General features: G+C 43.6%; 1 protein-coding gene across 7 annotated transcripts in view; it reads right to left on the bottom strand.

Moving 5' to 3' along the window:
* Positions 1-2445: 2445 nt before the first annotated feature.
* IRAK2 (interleukin 1 receptor associated kinase 2) overlaps positions 2446-17957 on the bottom strand; it is a 61398-nt gene continuing 45886 nt past the window's right edge. For 3 of the 7 annotated variants that reach the window (XM_029917228.1, XM_029917229.1, XM_029917234.1), the window contains 4 exons: positions 17528-17590; positions 8094-8294; positions 4601-4892; positions 2446-3442 (listed from right to left, as the gene is read on the bottom strand). In XM_029917228.1, the coding sequence (XP_029773088.1) occupies positions 3330-3442; positions 4601-4892; positions 8094-8294; positions 17528-17590 (669 nt within the window). In that variant the 3' untranslated portion in view covers positions 2446-3329. Of the gene's footprint in view, positions 3454-4596; positions 4893-8093; positions 8295-17527; positions 17591-17957 lie in introns of all 7 variants that reach the window. The other 4 variants (XM_029917230.1, XM_029917231.1, XM_029917233.1 and 1 more) reach the window with 4 other exon arrangements.

Genomic DNA, 17957 nt, shown 5'->3' with positions numbered 1-17957 from the left:
CCCGGCCGCCCCTGCCGCCGCAGCCCAGACGCCGGGCCCTCCGCCCCCACGGCCGGAACGTCCCACCCCAGCCGTCCGCTCGCCTCCCACTCCAGTCTTGCAGTCCCTGCCCGGCCTCCGCCCGAGCTCCGGCCACACCGGCCTCCGCTGCGCCCGCCTCCCGGAACGAGCCCTGCGGCCCGCGGCCCGGCGTGCGGCAGGGGTGGGACCTGAGCAGAACAGGGGGCGCCCATTGCTCGAATCGGTAGGGGGCGGGACTCCGAGCAAGACGGAGCTCGCCTGTTGGTCAGGAGGCCTGGAGGCATTGGTCGGAAGCAAGGCGGGGCGGAGCCACTCACGTGGGCTCGAAGAGCGCGAAGCTAGGGAGGGCCGCAGTTCCGCCCGCCAGCGTTCCACGGGTTTGGGGGAGTCCGCGGACCCCGACCCTGCAGTGCCGCTCCCAACTACTCAGCGCTGCAACCGTTAGCCAGACGCGTTCAGGTTCCGATAGTCTCCTCGAACCCGCACGAACATCATGACCCCATTTGCAGAGCAGGAAACTGGTTCAGGGAGACCAAGTGACACACCCAGAAGAGTGGCAGAGTTGTAAGTTAGGAGCCACAGGGGAAAAAAAGGCGACACAAAAATGTAAAATGTTAAATTTCTGCCGGGCAAAAAATATCAAAGTTAAAAGACAAGATACTTAGAAATATATTCGCAACACATATGTAAAAACGTTCTTAGTAAGATAATTAAGTATTAAAATGGAACAAACAATGTTTTAATAAAAACAATAAAATGAAAACAGATATTAACTAACTGGAATTAAAATAAAAACCTAAAAAATAAAATGGAAACAAATGAACAAGGAACTTATGAAAGGCTCTTTAATATCTGAAAAAAAAATGGCTCCACATGTCACTTAAAAAATACGAATAAAATTATAAATTTTCACCTATTAATGGGCAATCATCAAAAAGCATGATAATATTCACTGTAGCTGAAGATGTGAGGAAATGCATTGCCATAACTGATTCCATGTAAATTGGTACATCTTTGGAAGGAACACTGTTTGTAGTAACAGTGAAAACCACCTCAACATCCAGCATTGGAAGCTAATTATATAAATTATGGAATATCCTTAGAATGAAATACCAGGCAGAAAGACTAAAGTAATCCAAAAGTACTGTTGAGGAAGAATGGCCAGGAAGGATGTGAGATGTGAAAAAACATACCCACACTGAAGCCAGAAATTCCAACTCCATCTTCAGCTCAGTCTAACTCATAGTTTTGATCTTCTAATGAAAATTTTCTAATGAAATCTAATAACAATGCTCAGCAAAAAGATAAAATTTTCATCATCTTTGGAAGATCTTTGGAAGTAAGTGGTTGCTTCCGGAGAAAAGAAGCAAGAGACTGAAATCCCACTGGGAAAAAAGGCTTTCTTCCTAGCATGTAATGGTTTGTACTGGATTTTTTGGTCATATGCATTTAACTTGGGAGTGGGGGGGCTTCCCTCTAAGGATTCATAGAAGGACATCATGGTGCCCATGAGCTCCCCCACCCTGGAATTCATATCCACAAATGTATATATACATATTGACAGCTTGCTGAGGGGAGAAGGTCTGTAGCTTTCATCAGATTGTCAGAGTGGTTCATTTACCTCTCCAGAAATATATGAAGCCCTGGTCTGGAAATCCTGGTATGTCTTGATAACCAGCACCCTATTGGCACTAGCCCTAAAAATACCCTACTCAGAATTGTAAGGTGCTTGCCACATTCCAGGTCCTGGTTGGGGCGTATAACACACACTCTAGTTGACTCCTCACAGCCATTAGAGCTTAAAACAGGGTGTCAGTACAGACTGCTGCCCACTGAGACAGGAGCCCACCCGTCTTTGCTACATATCCATACAAAGCTGACCTTCTTGGGGAACTACTGAATGCTTTCATATGGCAAGTTCTTCCCCTTGCCCTGATGACAAGCCCATGAAACAGGTACTTTGTATTCTCTCCGTTGTATAGATGAAGAAACTGAGGCTCCAGGTAACTCCCTAACTTAACAGATCACATTTATAGGCAGCGCACAACTCTTAGGCACTCCATGATACCCCTTGGTGCAGCACACCTTCTCCAGACAAACCCATCTGGACACATACAGAACGAATTACAAAATATCTGTTGACTTGACCAATATACTTTTTTAAGTTTATTTATTTATCTAGTCATTTCTACACCCAATGTGGGGCTCAAACTCAACAACCCTGAGGTCAAGAGTCACATGCTCTTCCAACTAAGACAGCCAAGTGACCCCTGATGTATTTTTATTTTATAAAAAAAAAAAAAAGACATCATTACAATAGCACTATTTAAAATAGGACACGCTGAATTTAAAATTGCATGTTTCCCAAAAAGATTTGCAACATAACTTTTCAAAAAAAAAAATACCTGCTGCATAAACCTTAGGTACATGGCAGAAATCTGTGTTTAATGTCTTTTTATTTATTTTATAAAACAGGACAAGTGCATTTTCAAAGTACTTCTGTAGACATGTCTCACCTGTTCCTCCCAACAGCCCAGGGAAGGAAAACAAACAGGTGTACTTACAAGGAAACCCAGCTTCCAGAAATTAAATAAGTGATTTAAATAGCAGAATCAGACATAAAACTGGCTCTCTGGATTCTTCATTCACTCATAAATAATACATACTCTCAAAATAAAAGCTTCACTGAAAATATTAGCAGTAGTGGGATGGGAGGATAAAGATGCCAAGTGGGCATTAAATAAATATCTGTGAGTTACAAGATTTCTGAGGGGGAAAGTAGAAAACCTCCTGGGCCCTTTGCTAGGTGTCTGGCACTTGTAAAACTCAAGGCCTTGGGATGTGACTTGAAGAACTGCATTAGGACACACAAGTTAAGAATCTTTCAGGCCAGGGAAGTTTGCAGGTGTTGTTGGCAAATGTGACCTAGAGATCTTAACTTTGGAAGTACAAATGACAGTGCTCCGTCAGTTCTTGAGGGGTATGAGCTGGCTAACAGGAATACCACACACCCCAAAACCACAAAATCACCCACATCCTGGGCCCATGGACTGGGGTTTCCGCTTCAGTGTCCTGCTACCCAGCTCTGACTGACAAATCCCAGAAAGGATGATGACTTCATGTATTTTTTTGTCTTGAAAAGCTGAGGTCCCTTCCTCCCCAACTCGCTCTGGAAACTTTTCTTCCCTGCCCAGGAAAGCTGATGGTGGGTGTTTCCTGGGAGCTTTTGATTCTGCCTCAGATCTTTTTCTTGATTTGCTGTTCATCTTTCCAATTGAAGACAAGGATCCTCAGCTGTTCTCTGGTTGTCAGGGGCCAAAAAGTTCAATGCTGTCCAGTTTCCCTTCTTTGTAGAAGAGGATATTCTCCATCAGCTTCCTTTTGGCTTCATTGATCTCAATTTTCCACGAGGTCTCTGTAGCTGGCATTCAACAGAAAGTTTAAAGAAAGAACTTGAACAAAGGACATTTGGAAGTAGTTACTATTATTGTAATTCTTAGAAGTCAGACTTGGTCAGTTTCTCACTTAAATCACATTTCCGAATCAGGTCCTGAACATAATGAACATTTTCCCTGCTTCTGTCTTTGCAGTGAAGCCTTGCCCCCTGCCCCGTTTTCAGAAAAGAGGGGCCTTCCCTGCTCCTTCTCATGGGTGGGACAGGTTGGCATGAACACTTATACCCTCTCTCTCTTCTCCCTTCTCTCTTCTCCCAATGGGAGACCTGGGACATTCACTAAGGCATGTTTAGTAGTGGACAGGGACACTGCATTGAAAAGGGCTTCCATTTTTTTTTAATAGCTTATTGTCAAATCCGTTTCCATATAACACCCAGTGCTCTTCCCCACAAGTGCATTTTTTTTTTTAATTTGAGAGAGAGAGAGGGAGAGGGAGAGAATGTGAGCAGGGAAAGAGGGGCAAAGGGGGAGAGAGAGAATCTCAAGCAGGCTCTACTCTGAGCTGAGCTCCATCCCACCACCCTAGGATCATGGCCTGAGCCAAAATCGAGAGTTGGCCACTCAACTAACTGAGCCACCTAGGCGCCCAAGCCTTCCAAATTTTTATTTCAGAAGGAAGCCTGGGATATTTGGATAGGAGAGGGAGAGAGAGGAAGAATTTTGACTTGGTCCCTAAGTACAATGAGGAGCCACACAAGGGCTTTAAACAAGGGGTGATGTGCGTTGGTTTTAAAAACCACTCTGGCTGGTTCCTGAAGAAGGGATAGGGTAGGGGGCCAGAGGGGATCGGGGAGGACACAGGGAGGCTGTGCAGGAAGAAGATAATAGCTTAGCCAAGGTGGGGCAGGGAAGTGGGGGCAGACGATGCAGAGAAGCAGAGGGAGCTGAGAGACATTTGAGCCAATGGATAGGACTAGGTGATGGGCTGGACGTAGAGGGGCAGAGAGAGAGGGAAGTATTAAGGATGACCCCCACCGAGGTTTCTCTTTGTGCAGTCAGCTGGTAAGTGAAGAGCTGAAAAATCAAAGCATGTGTGAATTACAGTGACAGAAGGAATAAATGGCAGGCTGAGTTAGAGACTCCTAAATGAGCTTGCATAAGCCATCAGTCATCCACATACTTACTATCCTGGGGAGGCTCCAGACGGGCACAGGCAGCAGAGGAGGGGTCTGCCTGCATTCCCCCATCAGCCTGCAGCCTGCCTTCTCTGTCCTCTGGAGGGGGGAGTGAGGCAACAGCCCCAGCGCTGGGTACTGCCCTCATGGAATAAAACGCATGAAGGCTGGAATTGTCCACATCGTCTGTTTCTTCTGGGGTGTTGGAGGAAGACCCTGTGCCCTCGGAAAGTTCACTCCAAGGGGGTAGCATCTCCTGATCTCTTAACCGCTCTTCCACGGCCGCCACAGAGCCACACACCTTGGGAAAAGGAGAGACAAGAGCTCTCTCTGAAATCAAAAAATCTTACAAGTCTCCCAGGTCTCGGGGGAGAGAGAGAGAGAGAGAGAGAGAGAGAGAGAGAGAGAGAGAGAGAGAGAGAGACTGAAGAATCAAACGTTGATTCTTGCTGCTTTGTCTGGAAAAACAGCTAAGTCCCTTGAAAAGAGCACATGACCAAGATGGACCAATCATTGTATCCCATTCCTCTGACCTTGATGAGTTAAAGTTTGAGGATGTGACCCAAGCTGGCCAACCACAATCCTTCTCTGGGACTTTTCTACTTAAAGTTTACTCAGAAAAGCCCCCCATTTGCTTTCTAGTGGCAGACCCAGACTCCCCACCCACATGGAAAACCCGTTCACAGTAGGAAAAATTCCCCACAAAGAATCAAACAGAGGTCAGAGAAAGACTCAGACAGACACACCTTTGCTGGCTGAGACCCTGGGTCTCCTATCTGCTATTTGTTTACAGGAGCCAATAAGTTCATTCATTCATTCACTCATTCATATACTCCCTCCGAGTCTTGCCTCCCTTGTGTGTGTGTGTGTGTGTGTGTGTGTGTGTGTGTGTGTGTGTGAGTGAGTGACTGAGTTTGACTTAATTCTATCTCTTTCAACTGGAAATGACCTAAGTAATATACATATTGCCCTTGAGGATGTTTCTGATTAGGGAGGTTAGGAAATCAGAGGGAAGCAGGGAAGGAATATTTCTTTATACACACACACGGCACACAGACATACCCTTTATAACAATGACACATCTCACTTGCTCATTGCCTTTGCAATTTACAAAGCACACTTGAATAGGATGCACAGTGAGTTTTTATAGGTAAAAAATTTGAAAGACCAGAGAAGTTAAGTTGCCTACCTAATGGCTACTCAGCCAGTAACAGAACTGACTACTGACCCCAGTACTGCTTGTCTTCAAGTCCATGACCCAGATAACCTCTCATCTTCCCAGTTTATTTGTGAAATACTGAGTACAAGGACCATTGCTCATTCCTCTTTGTATACCTTAAATGCCCTAACCACTTTATTTCACATAACTAATGTCTGCTCATCCTTCAAGGTCCAGTTCAAATGCCATCTCTTGAGACAAATCTTCAGAGTTTACACCCAATCTTGGGATAAATCTGCAGAGTATATACCAAATAAATATTCACTAAGCTAAAAACTGCATTCCCTTGTGGCTAGCTGTGGCCATGTCACTAGATTAGGGCTATGGAGTGTGAGAAAAAGTGATGCGTACATTTCCAAGTGACATCTTGGAGGTAGGTAGGGAGTGTGTTCTCCTCTTCCTCTTAACCCCCTTTCACTGGCTGGAATGAGGATGTGATGGCCTGAGCTACAGCAGCCATCTTGGACTCTGAACTGGAAGCCACACAGTAAGTACGGCAGAACCACAATATAGAGGCGGCCTAGGGTCCCCAATCAAGTGGCACAACCACACCAGCTCTGAACCGCCTACATGCAAGTTGTTCAGCTAAAGAGAATAAACTATCTCATTTAAACCACTGTATTTTGGTGTCTCCTTATTAGAATAGTTTCATCAAGTGTCCTGTAACTAATACACTGAACAAAAGGAAAAAACAAGTGAATAGATGAAAACCTTGAAGAAAGAATAAGTGGTTCAGGGAGACCAATCTTTTCAGAACATAAATTTGATCATGTCCTGCCCCTGCTTCAAACCTCTAGTGTCTTCCTCAAAATCCTAACTGTGCCTGCAAAGCCCTAAATTACTGGGCTCCTCCTTCCTCAGCAGCCTGACCACAAGCCACTTCCGTGTACTTCTTGTTCTAGTCACATCCACCTTTGATCAAGCCAGGCTTTCTCTCGCCTCAGGGCATCTGCAGGAGCTGTTTCTTCTGTTAGGATTTCTCTTTGCTCACAGTCACTTCTGGGTGGGGGGGGGGGAGTCCTCTGGACAAGTAGAACTGGGCCTGCTTTGTTCACCACCCCGCCACCCCTCCCTCCCACCCCCGGCCAGCACACAAGTACTGAATGACTGAAGGAACACTGCGCAACTCAGGCACTTGAGGAACAGCTCAGGGTAAAGAACAGCCACTTGGGTCTCTAGCTCCTGTCACATCCCAAGGCAAGATGGTGGACATAGGAATGAACCAGGAAGCTCAGAAAGAAACTCACTCTGTGGCCTCATCTCTTCCTCTCTGGACCTTTACTTGCCCATCTATAAAATGGCAGGCCTAGGCTATGGTGGTGGTGTTCAAAGATTTTTTTTTCAGCTATTAAACCCTTTCCTCAAACAAAATGTTAAGAACTCAACATAATTATGCAAGGTAAAAGGGGGTGTCTGGTTGTGATCATGGGTGGGGCCTGCAACTCCTCAAGCCCTCTTGCTTCCAAAAGCAACTCCTGAGGTAACGTCAAGGAGCCCCTCCCAGCCAGACCTCACCTGAAGATCGCTGTCAGGTAGTCTCAAAGAGTCCTCTTAGGCAATTATTTGGTCCTTAGAAACACCCAACATGGGCCACAAGTCTACACCTGTTACCATGGAAATTACCACTCTGTATCACATCGATAGAAAGATGATGTAGACCCTGATATGGTTGATTTCTGGGGTATCTGCTGAGCCCAAGGGCTAGGGATGCTCCCTTCCTCTGCACTTCAGCCCTTTCAGGTTTAGAAACTGGACCATACTCCCCTCACCTCTCCTGACTGGCCAGCAGGAGGACAACTGACTCTAGGGGGGCCAAACAGGCTCTTGCACTGAGAGACTGGAACTGGGACCTGGAGACTTGATCTCCCAATGGGGGTAGAACCATAATACATAAATAATACCTACATAATAAAACACAGGTAAAGAAAAGGGAGCCTACTACAGAGAGGAGAGGAGGCATCAAGAAGATTCCAAGAAAGCAGAGCTCTGTTAACATCTGAGCATGGGATCCTGGGCTTCCTGAGGCCCTCGGCACATGGCCCTCAGGCTCCCAAGCCACTCTTGGCCACTGGCTTCCCTGCTTTGCTCCTATGAGCTCCATTAAGTTGTGCTGCTTGCAACCAAATAGAGCCCTGGTCTATGAAATCACATCTCGGCAAAGGGCTTGACCCCGAGTGCTGACCCAGTCCCTGGTAAAGCAGAACCATAGGGCCACCAAGATGGGAGGCCTACCCCACCCAGGGCACGCTCCTCGCCAGGGGAAAGGCTGAGAGTGAGGCTCACCTCCGCCAGGCTGGTGTTCCGCCTCCGCAGGCAGAGGCAGGCAGCCATGGCCAAGGCCCGAGCACAGTCGTCCAGCAGCCTCCCGGCCCTCTTCTCCAGGTACTTCTGGCAGATCTCCTGAGCCATCACCTCTTCCAAACCCGTCTTCCTGCCACAGAGTGAGGTCGTGCTGCTTGGGATCTCACTGAGGAGCAAATCCTTCTGTGGAAAGAAGAGGATAGACACTCCAAGTGAGTTGCAGGGATGTGGGATTCAACCCACACCTGCCCCATCATCCCCCGCAGCACACCAGAGCTGCAAAACCTCGTACAAAACAGGATTTTAAGAAATAAATACATACAAGGATCCAAGAAATAAGTGAAAAAGCCAGAGCTGGAGAACTGCTAAATTCCCTACATGTACAGGGAATTCCATAATACACTAGTATCACCAAAGGAGGGGCTTAATATAGACCTCAGTTGATTTATCAGAAAAATGGGGAGAATAGGACTAACACAAAGATAAAAAGATATAACACATCTAAAGCATAAAATATGATACTCGACACTGAATAAGGATTCAATAGTCTATAGTGACTATGATAAATAGCAGTAATAGCTATCATTTCTATAGCACTACATGCTAAACACTTTATTTACACTAATAATTTAATCTTATTAACAATTACAGGCACTATCTTTTGATATAAAATACATATTTTAGGTGTAGGATTTTGACTCATGTATTTTTATTTTTTAAAGTTGGAGAAGCATTATTTGTGTGTGTGTGTGTGTATGTTAATTAATTTGGAGACAGAGACAGAGCATGGGTGGAGGAGGGGCAGAGAGAGAGGGAGACACAGAATCCGAAGCAGGCTCCAGGCTCTGAGCTATCAGCACAGGGCCTGACGTGAGGCTCGAACTCATGAACCACGAGATATGACCCAAGCTGAAGTCAGATGCTCAACCAACTGAGCCACCCAGGTGCCCCGTATTACTATTTTGTAAAGTTTTATTTTTTTAAGTAATTTCTACACCCAACATGGGGCTCAAACTCATGACCCTGAGGATCAAGAGTCACATCCTGTATTGAGTGAGCCAGTCAGGCTTCCCTAACCCATATATATTTAATAGGAGATCTACTATATAAATATTATGTATACTTACATATTTTATAAATTTTATATTCATATATTATAAGTTTTATAACATTTTATACTACTTAGAAAGCAGAAATCTGAACTATGCATATCACAGAAGATATGCTATAAACATGGTTATATAAACATATATATTATATATGACCATATATAATATAAATTATGTTTGATAATATTTCATAAGTATATATTTAAATACTTAAAATATGTAAATATGTTACAAATGTATTAAATACATTGATTAAATATATTAAATATGTCATAGGAAAATATGTACTATAATTATGTATATTTATTGATATAATCACACATTAATATATTGTACATTACATTAACATATGAAGCATTTACATTTAAGTTTTATATTTGTGTACATAATAAAACATGTAATATAAATTTTCCATGTATATTCTGTTATATATAATGTATATGTTAAGCAATATTTTATGTATGTATATATTTGTAATTATATTTCATAGAATATATGTATTTATATAGCTATTCATGTAAATATATGCCAACATTTCAATGTACTTTATGTTATATACAATATGCTACATGCACTATAAATATTGTACAATATTTTATACTATATAAAATGAAGAAATTGATGGAACACCATGCTGTAAATAAAATATGAATATACATTTAAATATAAATATAGGGATGCCTGGGTGGTTCAGTCTTTAAGTATCTAACTTCGGCTTAGGTCATGATCAGGTTCATGAATTCAAGCCCTGCACTGGGCTCTCTGCTGTCAGTGTAGGCCTGCTTTGGATCCTCTGTCTCCCTCTCCTCTCTCTGCCTCTGCCCCACTTGTGCTCTCTCTCTCTCTCTCAGTAATAAATAAACATTAAAATATATTTTTAATATTTTTTTTCATGTTTATTTTTTCTTGAGATACAGACAGACAGACAATATGAACAGAGGAAAGGCAGAGAGAGAGGGAGACACAGAATCCGAAGCAGGCTCCAGGCTCTGAGCTGTCAGCACAGGGCCTGACGCGGGGCTCTTACTCACAAATCATGAGATCATGACCTGAGCCGAAGTCAGATGTTTGACTGAGCTACCCAGGCGCCCCAAAATATAGATACATATTTTTAAAAGTTATCATGGTGTTTAAGGTTGATACATCAATAAATACCAGAAGGGTGTTATTTACAGATATTGAGGTTACCACCATCTGAAACAGAATCAGAAACTGTTCAAAATGACTGCCCGGATGAGAAAGAATGAAATCTGGCCATTTGTGGCAAAGTGGATGGACCTAGAAGGAGTCATTCTAAGCGAAATAAGTCAGGCAGAGAAGGACAAATACCATGTGTTTTCACTCATAGGTCTAAAGGAGAAACCTAACAGGGGACCATGGGAAGGGGAAGCAGGGGGCAGGGAAGAGTTAGGGAGAGGGAGTGAGGCAAATCATGAGAGACTCTTGAATACTGAAAACAAACTGAGGGCTGAAGAGAGAGGAGGAAAGGGGAAGGGGGATGATGGTCACGGAGGGGGGCACTTGTGAGGAAGAGCATTGGGTGTTATATGGAAACCAACTTGGCAATAAACTATTAATTTGGCTGCCAGGAAAGAAGGATAGAAAAAGAAGCTCTCCACCGGACATCCCCCAGTGCAATCAGGGATCTCATCTGGCAAGAGTCATCAAGAGATGCTTAGAAGACGCACGAGCAGAGTGATGGGGAAACTTAGCAAACACAGTGCAGTCAGCAACTCTGCCTGGACTCACTGATGAACCTCAGCACTGGAAGGAGGAGGACCCGCTACGTGCATCGTGCTGTGACGCAGTGGGAAGTGCCCAGCCCCATCCAGGAGGCGGCACTGACCATGAATCTAACCAAGTCTCAACACAAGAGGAATAGAGAAATAAGTCAAGAACACCACAAGAACATAAATATCCGGAACATGAGACGGTGTACAGTACAAATGACTCACTTTATGCAAAAATGCAATATGTGCGAAGATAAAGTGGGGAAGGGTGCAGTTGGAGACTAAAAGGGTTTCAAGGGGCGCCTGGCTGGCTCAGTCAGAAGAGCATGCAGCTCTTGATCTTGGGGTCATAAGTTTGAGCCCTGCATGGAGTATAAAGAGCATCTAAATTAAAAAACTTAAGAAAAAAAAGAGTTTCAAGAAACATAATTAAAGGCAACATGTGGACCTTGTTTGTAGCAATCTTAAACAAATCAACTTAAAAAAAATTTTTTGAGACAACTTGGGAAATTTAAATATGGAATGGGCGTTAAATGATATTAAGGAACTAAGAACACTATATTTTATGGGTAGAATAACATAATATGTGGGTTATGCTTTCTTTCTTTCTTTTTTGAGAGAAGAAGGGGGGGAGGAGCAGGTGGAGAGGGAGAGAGAATATTAAGCAGGCTCCACCCCCAGCACAGAGCCTGACTCGGGGGCTCAATTCCATCCATGACCAACCATGAGATCAAGATCTGAGCCAAAATCAAGAGTAAGTCACTTACCCAACTGGCCACCCAGGAGCCCTTCGGCTATGCACACACACACACACACACACACACACACACACACACACACACAGTTTTTGAGGTCAAAAGAAATAAGAAAAACATGATAGTGATAACTGATGGGATGGATGTATAGAGATTCCTTATACTCTTCTCTTGACTTCTGTGCATGTTTGAAATTGTGCATAACAAAAGGGGCCACTTTCAAGAAGTGGCCATGCCTGAGGCCAGAGAAGGGGAGGAGAGAAGCCCATTATCGCTAGCTGTGTGGTTGGGTTTTCTGAACCAAGTATACAGATTATCCCCTCAGTTTCACTCGCCAAAAGTTAACACCTACTAGTGGTTTGGATTATATTATCCTAGACCTTCTGCTACAGAAGTTTATGGCTATCATTGCTTTTGCTATATATTTAGTTATATATAATAATTATTATAGTGGCAAGCAACCACTTAAGAGTTATTAAAATAACAGTAATCATAGTGCTGACTATATTCTAGTCACTGGTATTTTTTTATTTTAATTTTTTAATTTTTTTTAGTGAGGGAGAGGGAGAGAGAGAATCTTTTTTTTTTAATAGTTTATTGTCAAATTGGTTTCCATACAACCCAGTGCTCTTCCCCATAAGTGCCCTCCTCCATCACCACCACCTCCTTCCCCCACCTCTTCCCCTTCAACCCTCAGTTCATTTTCAGTATTCAATAGTCTCTCAAGTTTTGCATCCCTCTCTCTATCCAACTCTCTTTCCCTCTTTCCCTCCCCCTGGTCCTCCATTAGGTTTCTCCTGTTAGACCTATGAGTGCAAACATATGGTATCTGTCCTTCTCCGCCTGACTTATTCCGCTTAGCATGACACCCTCAAGGTCCATCCACTTTCCTACAAATGACCAGATTTCATTCTTTCTCATTGCCATGTAGCACTCCATTGTGTATATATACCACATCTTCTTGATCCACTCATCAGGTGATGGACATTTAGGCTCTTTCCATGTTTTGGCTATTGCTGACCTTGCTGCTATGAACATTGGGGTACATGTGCCCCTATGCATCAGCAATTCTGTATCCCCTGGGTAAATCCCTAGCAGTGCGATTGCTGGGTCATAGGGGAGTTCTATGGATAGTTTTCTGAGGAACCTCCACACTGTTTTCCAGAGCGACTGCACCAGTTTACATTCCCACCAACAGTGTATGAGGGTGCCCGTCAGGGAGAGAGAGAATCTTAAGCGGGCTCTACGCTCAGCACAGAACCTGCCATTGGGCCTGATCCCACAACCTGGGGTCATTAGCTGAGCTGAAATCAAGAGTGGGACCCTCAACTGACTGAGCCACCCAGGGGTCGCTCTAAGTCACTGTTTTAGGTACGTATTACTTAACCTTCACTAAACCCCCTTAAATAGGTACTATTATTTATCCCCAATTTGCAAATAAAATATAAAAGTTTTTTTTATTCATTCATCTATTTATTACTGAAGATGGGATTAAACTGTAAACATATTCTGAATTTGCTTTTTTCACTTGGAGATATTTGCTTATCAGAACATACATGCCTTACTCATTATTTTTTTAGAAGATGTTTATGTTAGCTTTATTTGGATTTGCCAAAACCTGGAAGTGGACCAAATGTCCAACAACTGGTGGATCAAGAAATGGTCATACATCCATACAGTGGAATATTCCTCAGGAAGAAAAGAAATGAATGACTAGTATACACAATAGCATGGATGAATCTCAAAAGTACCACACTAACTTGAAAGAAGCCAAAAACAAACAAGGTACACACTGTACACTTAATTCTATTCATCTGATACTCCAAAAAAGAACTATGTGGTCAGAAATTAGATCAGTAGTTGCCAGGGGCTGGAAGTGCGGAAAAGGGACTGACTGTAAAACTGCACAAGGGAATTTTCTGGAATGATGGAAATACTCTATGTCTTGATTGTGGTGATGTTGGTTCCATAACTGTCTATCTTATACATTCCATACACCTCACAACTGTCAATTATACCTCAACAGAAACGAATGCACATGTTCACAGGGAGACCCACACACAAGAGTGCTTGCACTGTATGGGTAATGATCAAAACCTGTGGGGCGCCTGGGAGGCTCAGTTGGTTGAGCGCCCGTCTTCGGCTCAGGTCATGATCCCGTGAGCCTGGAGCCTGCTTCAGATTCTGTGTCTCCCTCTCTCTCTGTTTCCCTGCTCACTCTCTGTCTCTCTCTCTCTCCTTCAAAAATAAACAAACATTAAAAATTTTTTTTCAAAAGCTGGAAACACCCACATGTCCATCAATAGGGGATGGGACAAACAGCGGCACTTCCCTGCAGTGGAACATTACTCAGCAAAGAGAAACGAACCACCGACACAGAGCGTGGCTGTATCTCAGAATAGCTGCACTGAGTAGGAAATCCAGACAGCAAAAGAGCACTCTCTCTGTGATTTCTTTTATGTGCAAGTCCAGAAAACGGAACCTTGTACAGTGACAGAAAGCAATCAATGGCTGTTGGTGACGGCAGGGGTGGGAGGGATGGGTGGGGAGGGTTACAAAGGAGAAGACGTAACTTCTGAGATAGTAGACACAGTCGTGAACTTGACTCGGTGATGATTTCACAGACATACACATATGTCAAAATCGATCACATTATACACGTTGTCCTCATTATGTATATTGTAACTTCTTTAACCACTTCCCAGAGGACACATCTTTCACTTGTTTGCAGCTCTTTAATAAGTAATGCCACAATGAATGTTTTTGTCCATCTGTCTTTCCTCCCTTGTCTGTATGTGTCCCTATTGTACAAGTGAAATAGCTGCATCAGAAGGTGCACCCATTTCAAATTTTGATGGAAACCACGCAATGACCTCTGAAGACACTGCGGCCAGAAACACTCCCTCGAGGGTGAGGGAAAGGCCTGCTTCCTCCCACCATGGACCACACGAGGTGTCACCAGCTTTCATCTCTGACTCAAATACCTGTGCAATCTTAGTTTTTTAATTAAGATATAAAAAAGTTATCCCCTCCAGATTTTTATAAAGTAAACTCTAAGCCTAACATAGGGCTCGAACTATGACCCCAAGATCAAGAGTCTCATGCTGCACTGAGTAAGCCAGCCATGCGTCCCTTCCTCCACATTTTTAGAAACCATTAACAAAAACTGCCTCCTAGAAAATTTCACATGTCTCGAAAGCCTCCTTCTCCTGTGACATTAATCAGAGAGACCCAGAGGACTGCTAGGGAATTCACTTCAAAAAAACTGTCCAAATAGCCAAAGTATGGAAACAGCCCAGATGTCCATCGACAAATAAATGGATAAAGAAGATGTGGTGTATGCGTGTGTGTGTGTGTGTGTGTAATGGAGTATTACTTGGCAATCAAAAAAGAACGAAACCTTGCCATTTGCAATTACATGGATAGAACCAGAGGGTACCATGCTAAAAGAAATTAGTCAGAGAAAAACAAATATCTTAGGATTTCACTCATATGAGGACTTTAGGATACAAAACAGATGAACACAAGGGAAGGGAAGCAAAAATAACAGAAAAACATTGAGGGGGACAAAACATAAGAGACTCTTTTTTTAACACTTATTTATTTTTGAGAGACAGAAAGACAGATCATGAGCAGGGGAGGAAGAGAGAGAGAGGGACACATAGAATCCGAAGCAGGCTCCAGGCTCTGAGCTGCCAACACAGAGCCTGACGTGGGGCTCGAACCCACAAACTGTGAGATCATGACCTGAGCCAAAGTTGGACGCTCAACCGACTGAGCCATCCAGGTGCCCTGAAACATAAGAGACTCTTAAATACAGAGAACAAAATGTGGGTTGCTGGAGAGAATGTGCTGGGGAGAGGGGCTAAGTGGGTAAGGGGCATTAGGGAAGACACTTTTTGGGATGAGCACTGGATGTTATACAGAGGGGATGAATCACTGGAATCTACTCCTGAAATCATTATTGCACGAGATGCTAACTGAGTTGGATGTAAATTTTAAAATTAATTAATTAATTAATTAATTAAAAACAAAATAAAATGCAAACAAAAGGAAACAGAAAGAAAGAAAAGAAAACTGTCAGAATAGGAGAAGCCACCTCAAATTGCTCCACACCAAATCTGAGGTGCTAAAACCCACCTCTGTGCAGTATCTGGGGCCAGGTGGCCCAAAAGTGGCAGAGCTTGGGGAGATCAGCAAAGGGACAAGTCTGGCTTTCTGTGTGTAGCAAGGCCTTCACCTCCCCACCCCAGGGCCCAGGGAATGCTTTTGGGGCCCAGTCACAAAAAAGCATCAAGTCATGAAAGGATGCTCCCTTTTCAAACTGATGAAAAGAAATTGGAGCTCTGCAGAAGACATGGCTTCAAATCCCAGTTCTCCCACAGATCTCACTGGGGGGCATGGGACAAATATCTTCACCTTGGCCTTAGTTTTCTCATCTTCAAAATGGGGATGATAGTAATCTTGAATTCATATGGTTGCGCTGTCATGAAAATTAAACAGTCAGCAGAATGTCGGGGTTGGGAACCCAGGATCTACGATCCAGAAAGACCTGACATGGAGATCCAGCTCTGACACTTAGTAAAGCTGAGACCTCAGGCAGACCTCAGAGCCTACTTTGCTCAAGTGCAGGTGAACGCAACCACCCTAATAATCTGGGGAGTAGGGGGTTGAGATGACTTGGAAAGATAATATATGTAAAGTGTCAAAGACAGGGTCTGGATGTGCTGTTATATTTTTTGGTTTGTTTTTTTAAATTTTTTTAATGTTTTTATTTATTTTTGATACAGAGAGAGACAGAACATGAGAGAAGGGAGAAGGAGACACAGAACCAGAAGCAGGCTCCAGGCTCTGAGCTAGCGGTCAGCACAGAGCCTGACGTGGGGCTCGAACCCACGAACATGAGATCTGACCTGAGCCAAAGTCAGAGGCTTAACCGACTGAGCCACCCAGGCGCCCTTGTGCTGTTATATTTTTGAAATGACACTGTATGTATAAACCTGGGAATGCTAATTCTTTGAACCTTCAAAATGGAAATTATTGTTTTTATTATATAAACCCATTTAAGAGGGCTGAAATTCACTTTAAAAAAATTTTTTTAAGGTTTTATTTTTTTAATGTTTTATTTATTTTTGAGAGAGAGAGACAGCATGAGCAGGGGAGGGGCAGAGAGAGAGGGACACACAGAATCAGAAGCAGGCTCCAGGCTCTGAGCTGCCAGCACAGAGCCCGATGTGGGGCTCGAATCCATAAACTGTGAGATCATGACCTGAGCTGAAGTCAGACGCTCAACCGACTGAGCCACCCAGGCGCCCCTCACTTTTACCAACTTGAAAACAAATGCTATTTGGGGCACCTGGGTGGCTCAGTCGGTTAAGTGTCCGACTTCGGCTCAGGTCATGATCTCATGGTTTGTGGGTTCAAGCCCCGCGTCAGGCTCTGTGCTGAATGCTTGCTCAGAGCCTGGAGCCTGCTTTGAATTCTGTGTCTCCTTCTCTCTCTGTCCCTCTCCACTCATACTCTGTCTCACTCTGTCTCTCAAAAACAAATAAATGTAAAAAATATTAAAAAAAAAAGAAAAGAAAAGAAATGCTATTTGATTACTGTATGTGTAGAAAGAAGAAGTGAGTTCCCCCTAAACATTCTAAGTTCTCTTAGCACAAAAAATAAATTTTTGGCTGGTTGGTAAGTAGGGGAGAAGTTAAGGTTAGCTTGCAAATCCAAACCCTAGACTGAGACCTCATAACCATCTGTAAAATGAGTAGAGGTCCCAGCCCTCCCTCCCCCTCCCCCTATGTGCCCAAAGTCACTGGTTCCCTTACCAGGTAAACTGGGCTTCGGTCATTATCCACTGCAGGGATGCCGGTGAGGACCTCAGCTAACACCTGGAAAGGACATACAGTTAGCTTGCTTCAGACACTCGTGCAGAAGTCAGGCAGCAAATTCTGGCCAAGAGAGATAAGCTGAGCTCCAGGCCCAGCTCTGCCATTTACCAGTACAGACACTTGCCCCAAATCTGGAATGTCGGAGTATCGCTAAACACCTCCTCCAACTAAACACAACACCCAGCTGTGAGGTAGAAGATGTGAATGAATAGCAAGTCAGGAAGGAAGGAAAGCAAATATGTATTACCATCAGTTTTGTATGCATACGTATATCCACATAAACATATAATATGTATTTTCATGTATGTATACTAAATATTTATATACAAATATGTGTATACACACATATACTCATATATCTACATAT

The sequence above is a fragment of the Suricata suricatta genome, chromosome 12, assembly GCF_006229205.1.
Source record: "Suricata suricatta isolate VVHF042 chromosome 12, meerkat_22Aug2017_6uvM2_HiC, whole genome shotgun sequence".
Classification (NCBI taxonomy): domain Eukaryota; kingdom Metazoa; phylum Chordata; class Mammalia; order Carnivora; family Herpestidae; genus Suricata; species Suricata suricatta.
Note: the sequence above shows the minus strand (reverse complement) of the source record. Positions and strands in the feature narration are given on the sequence as shown.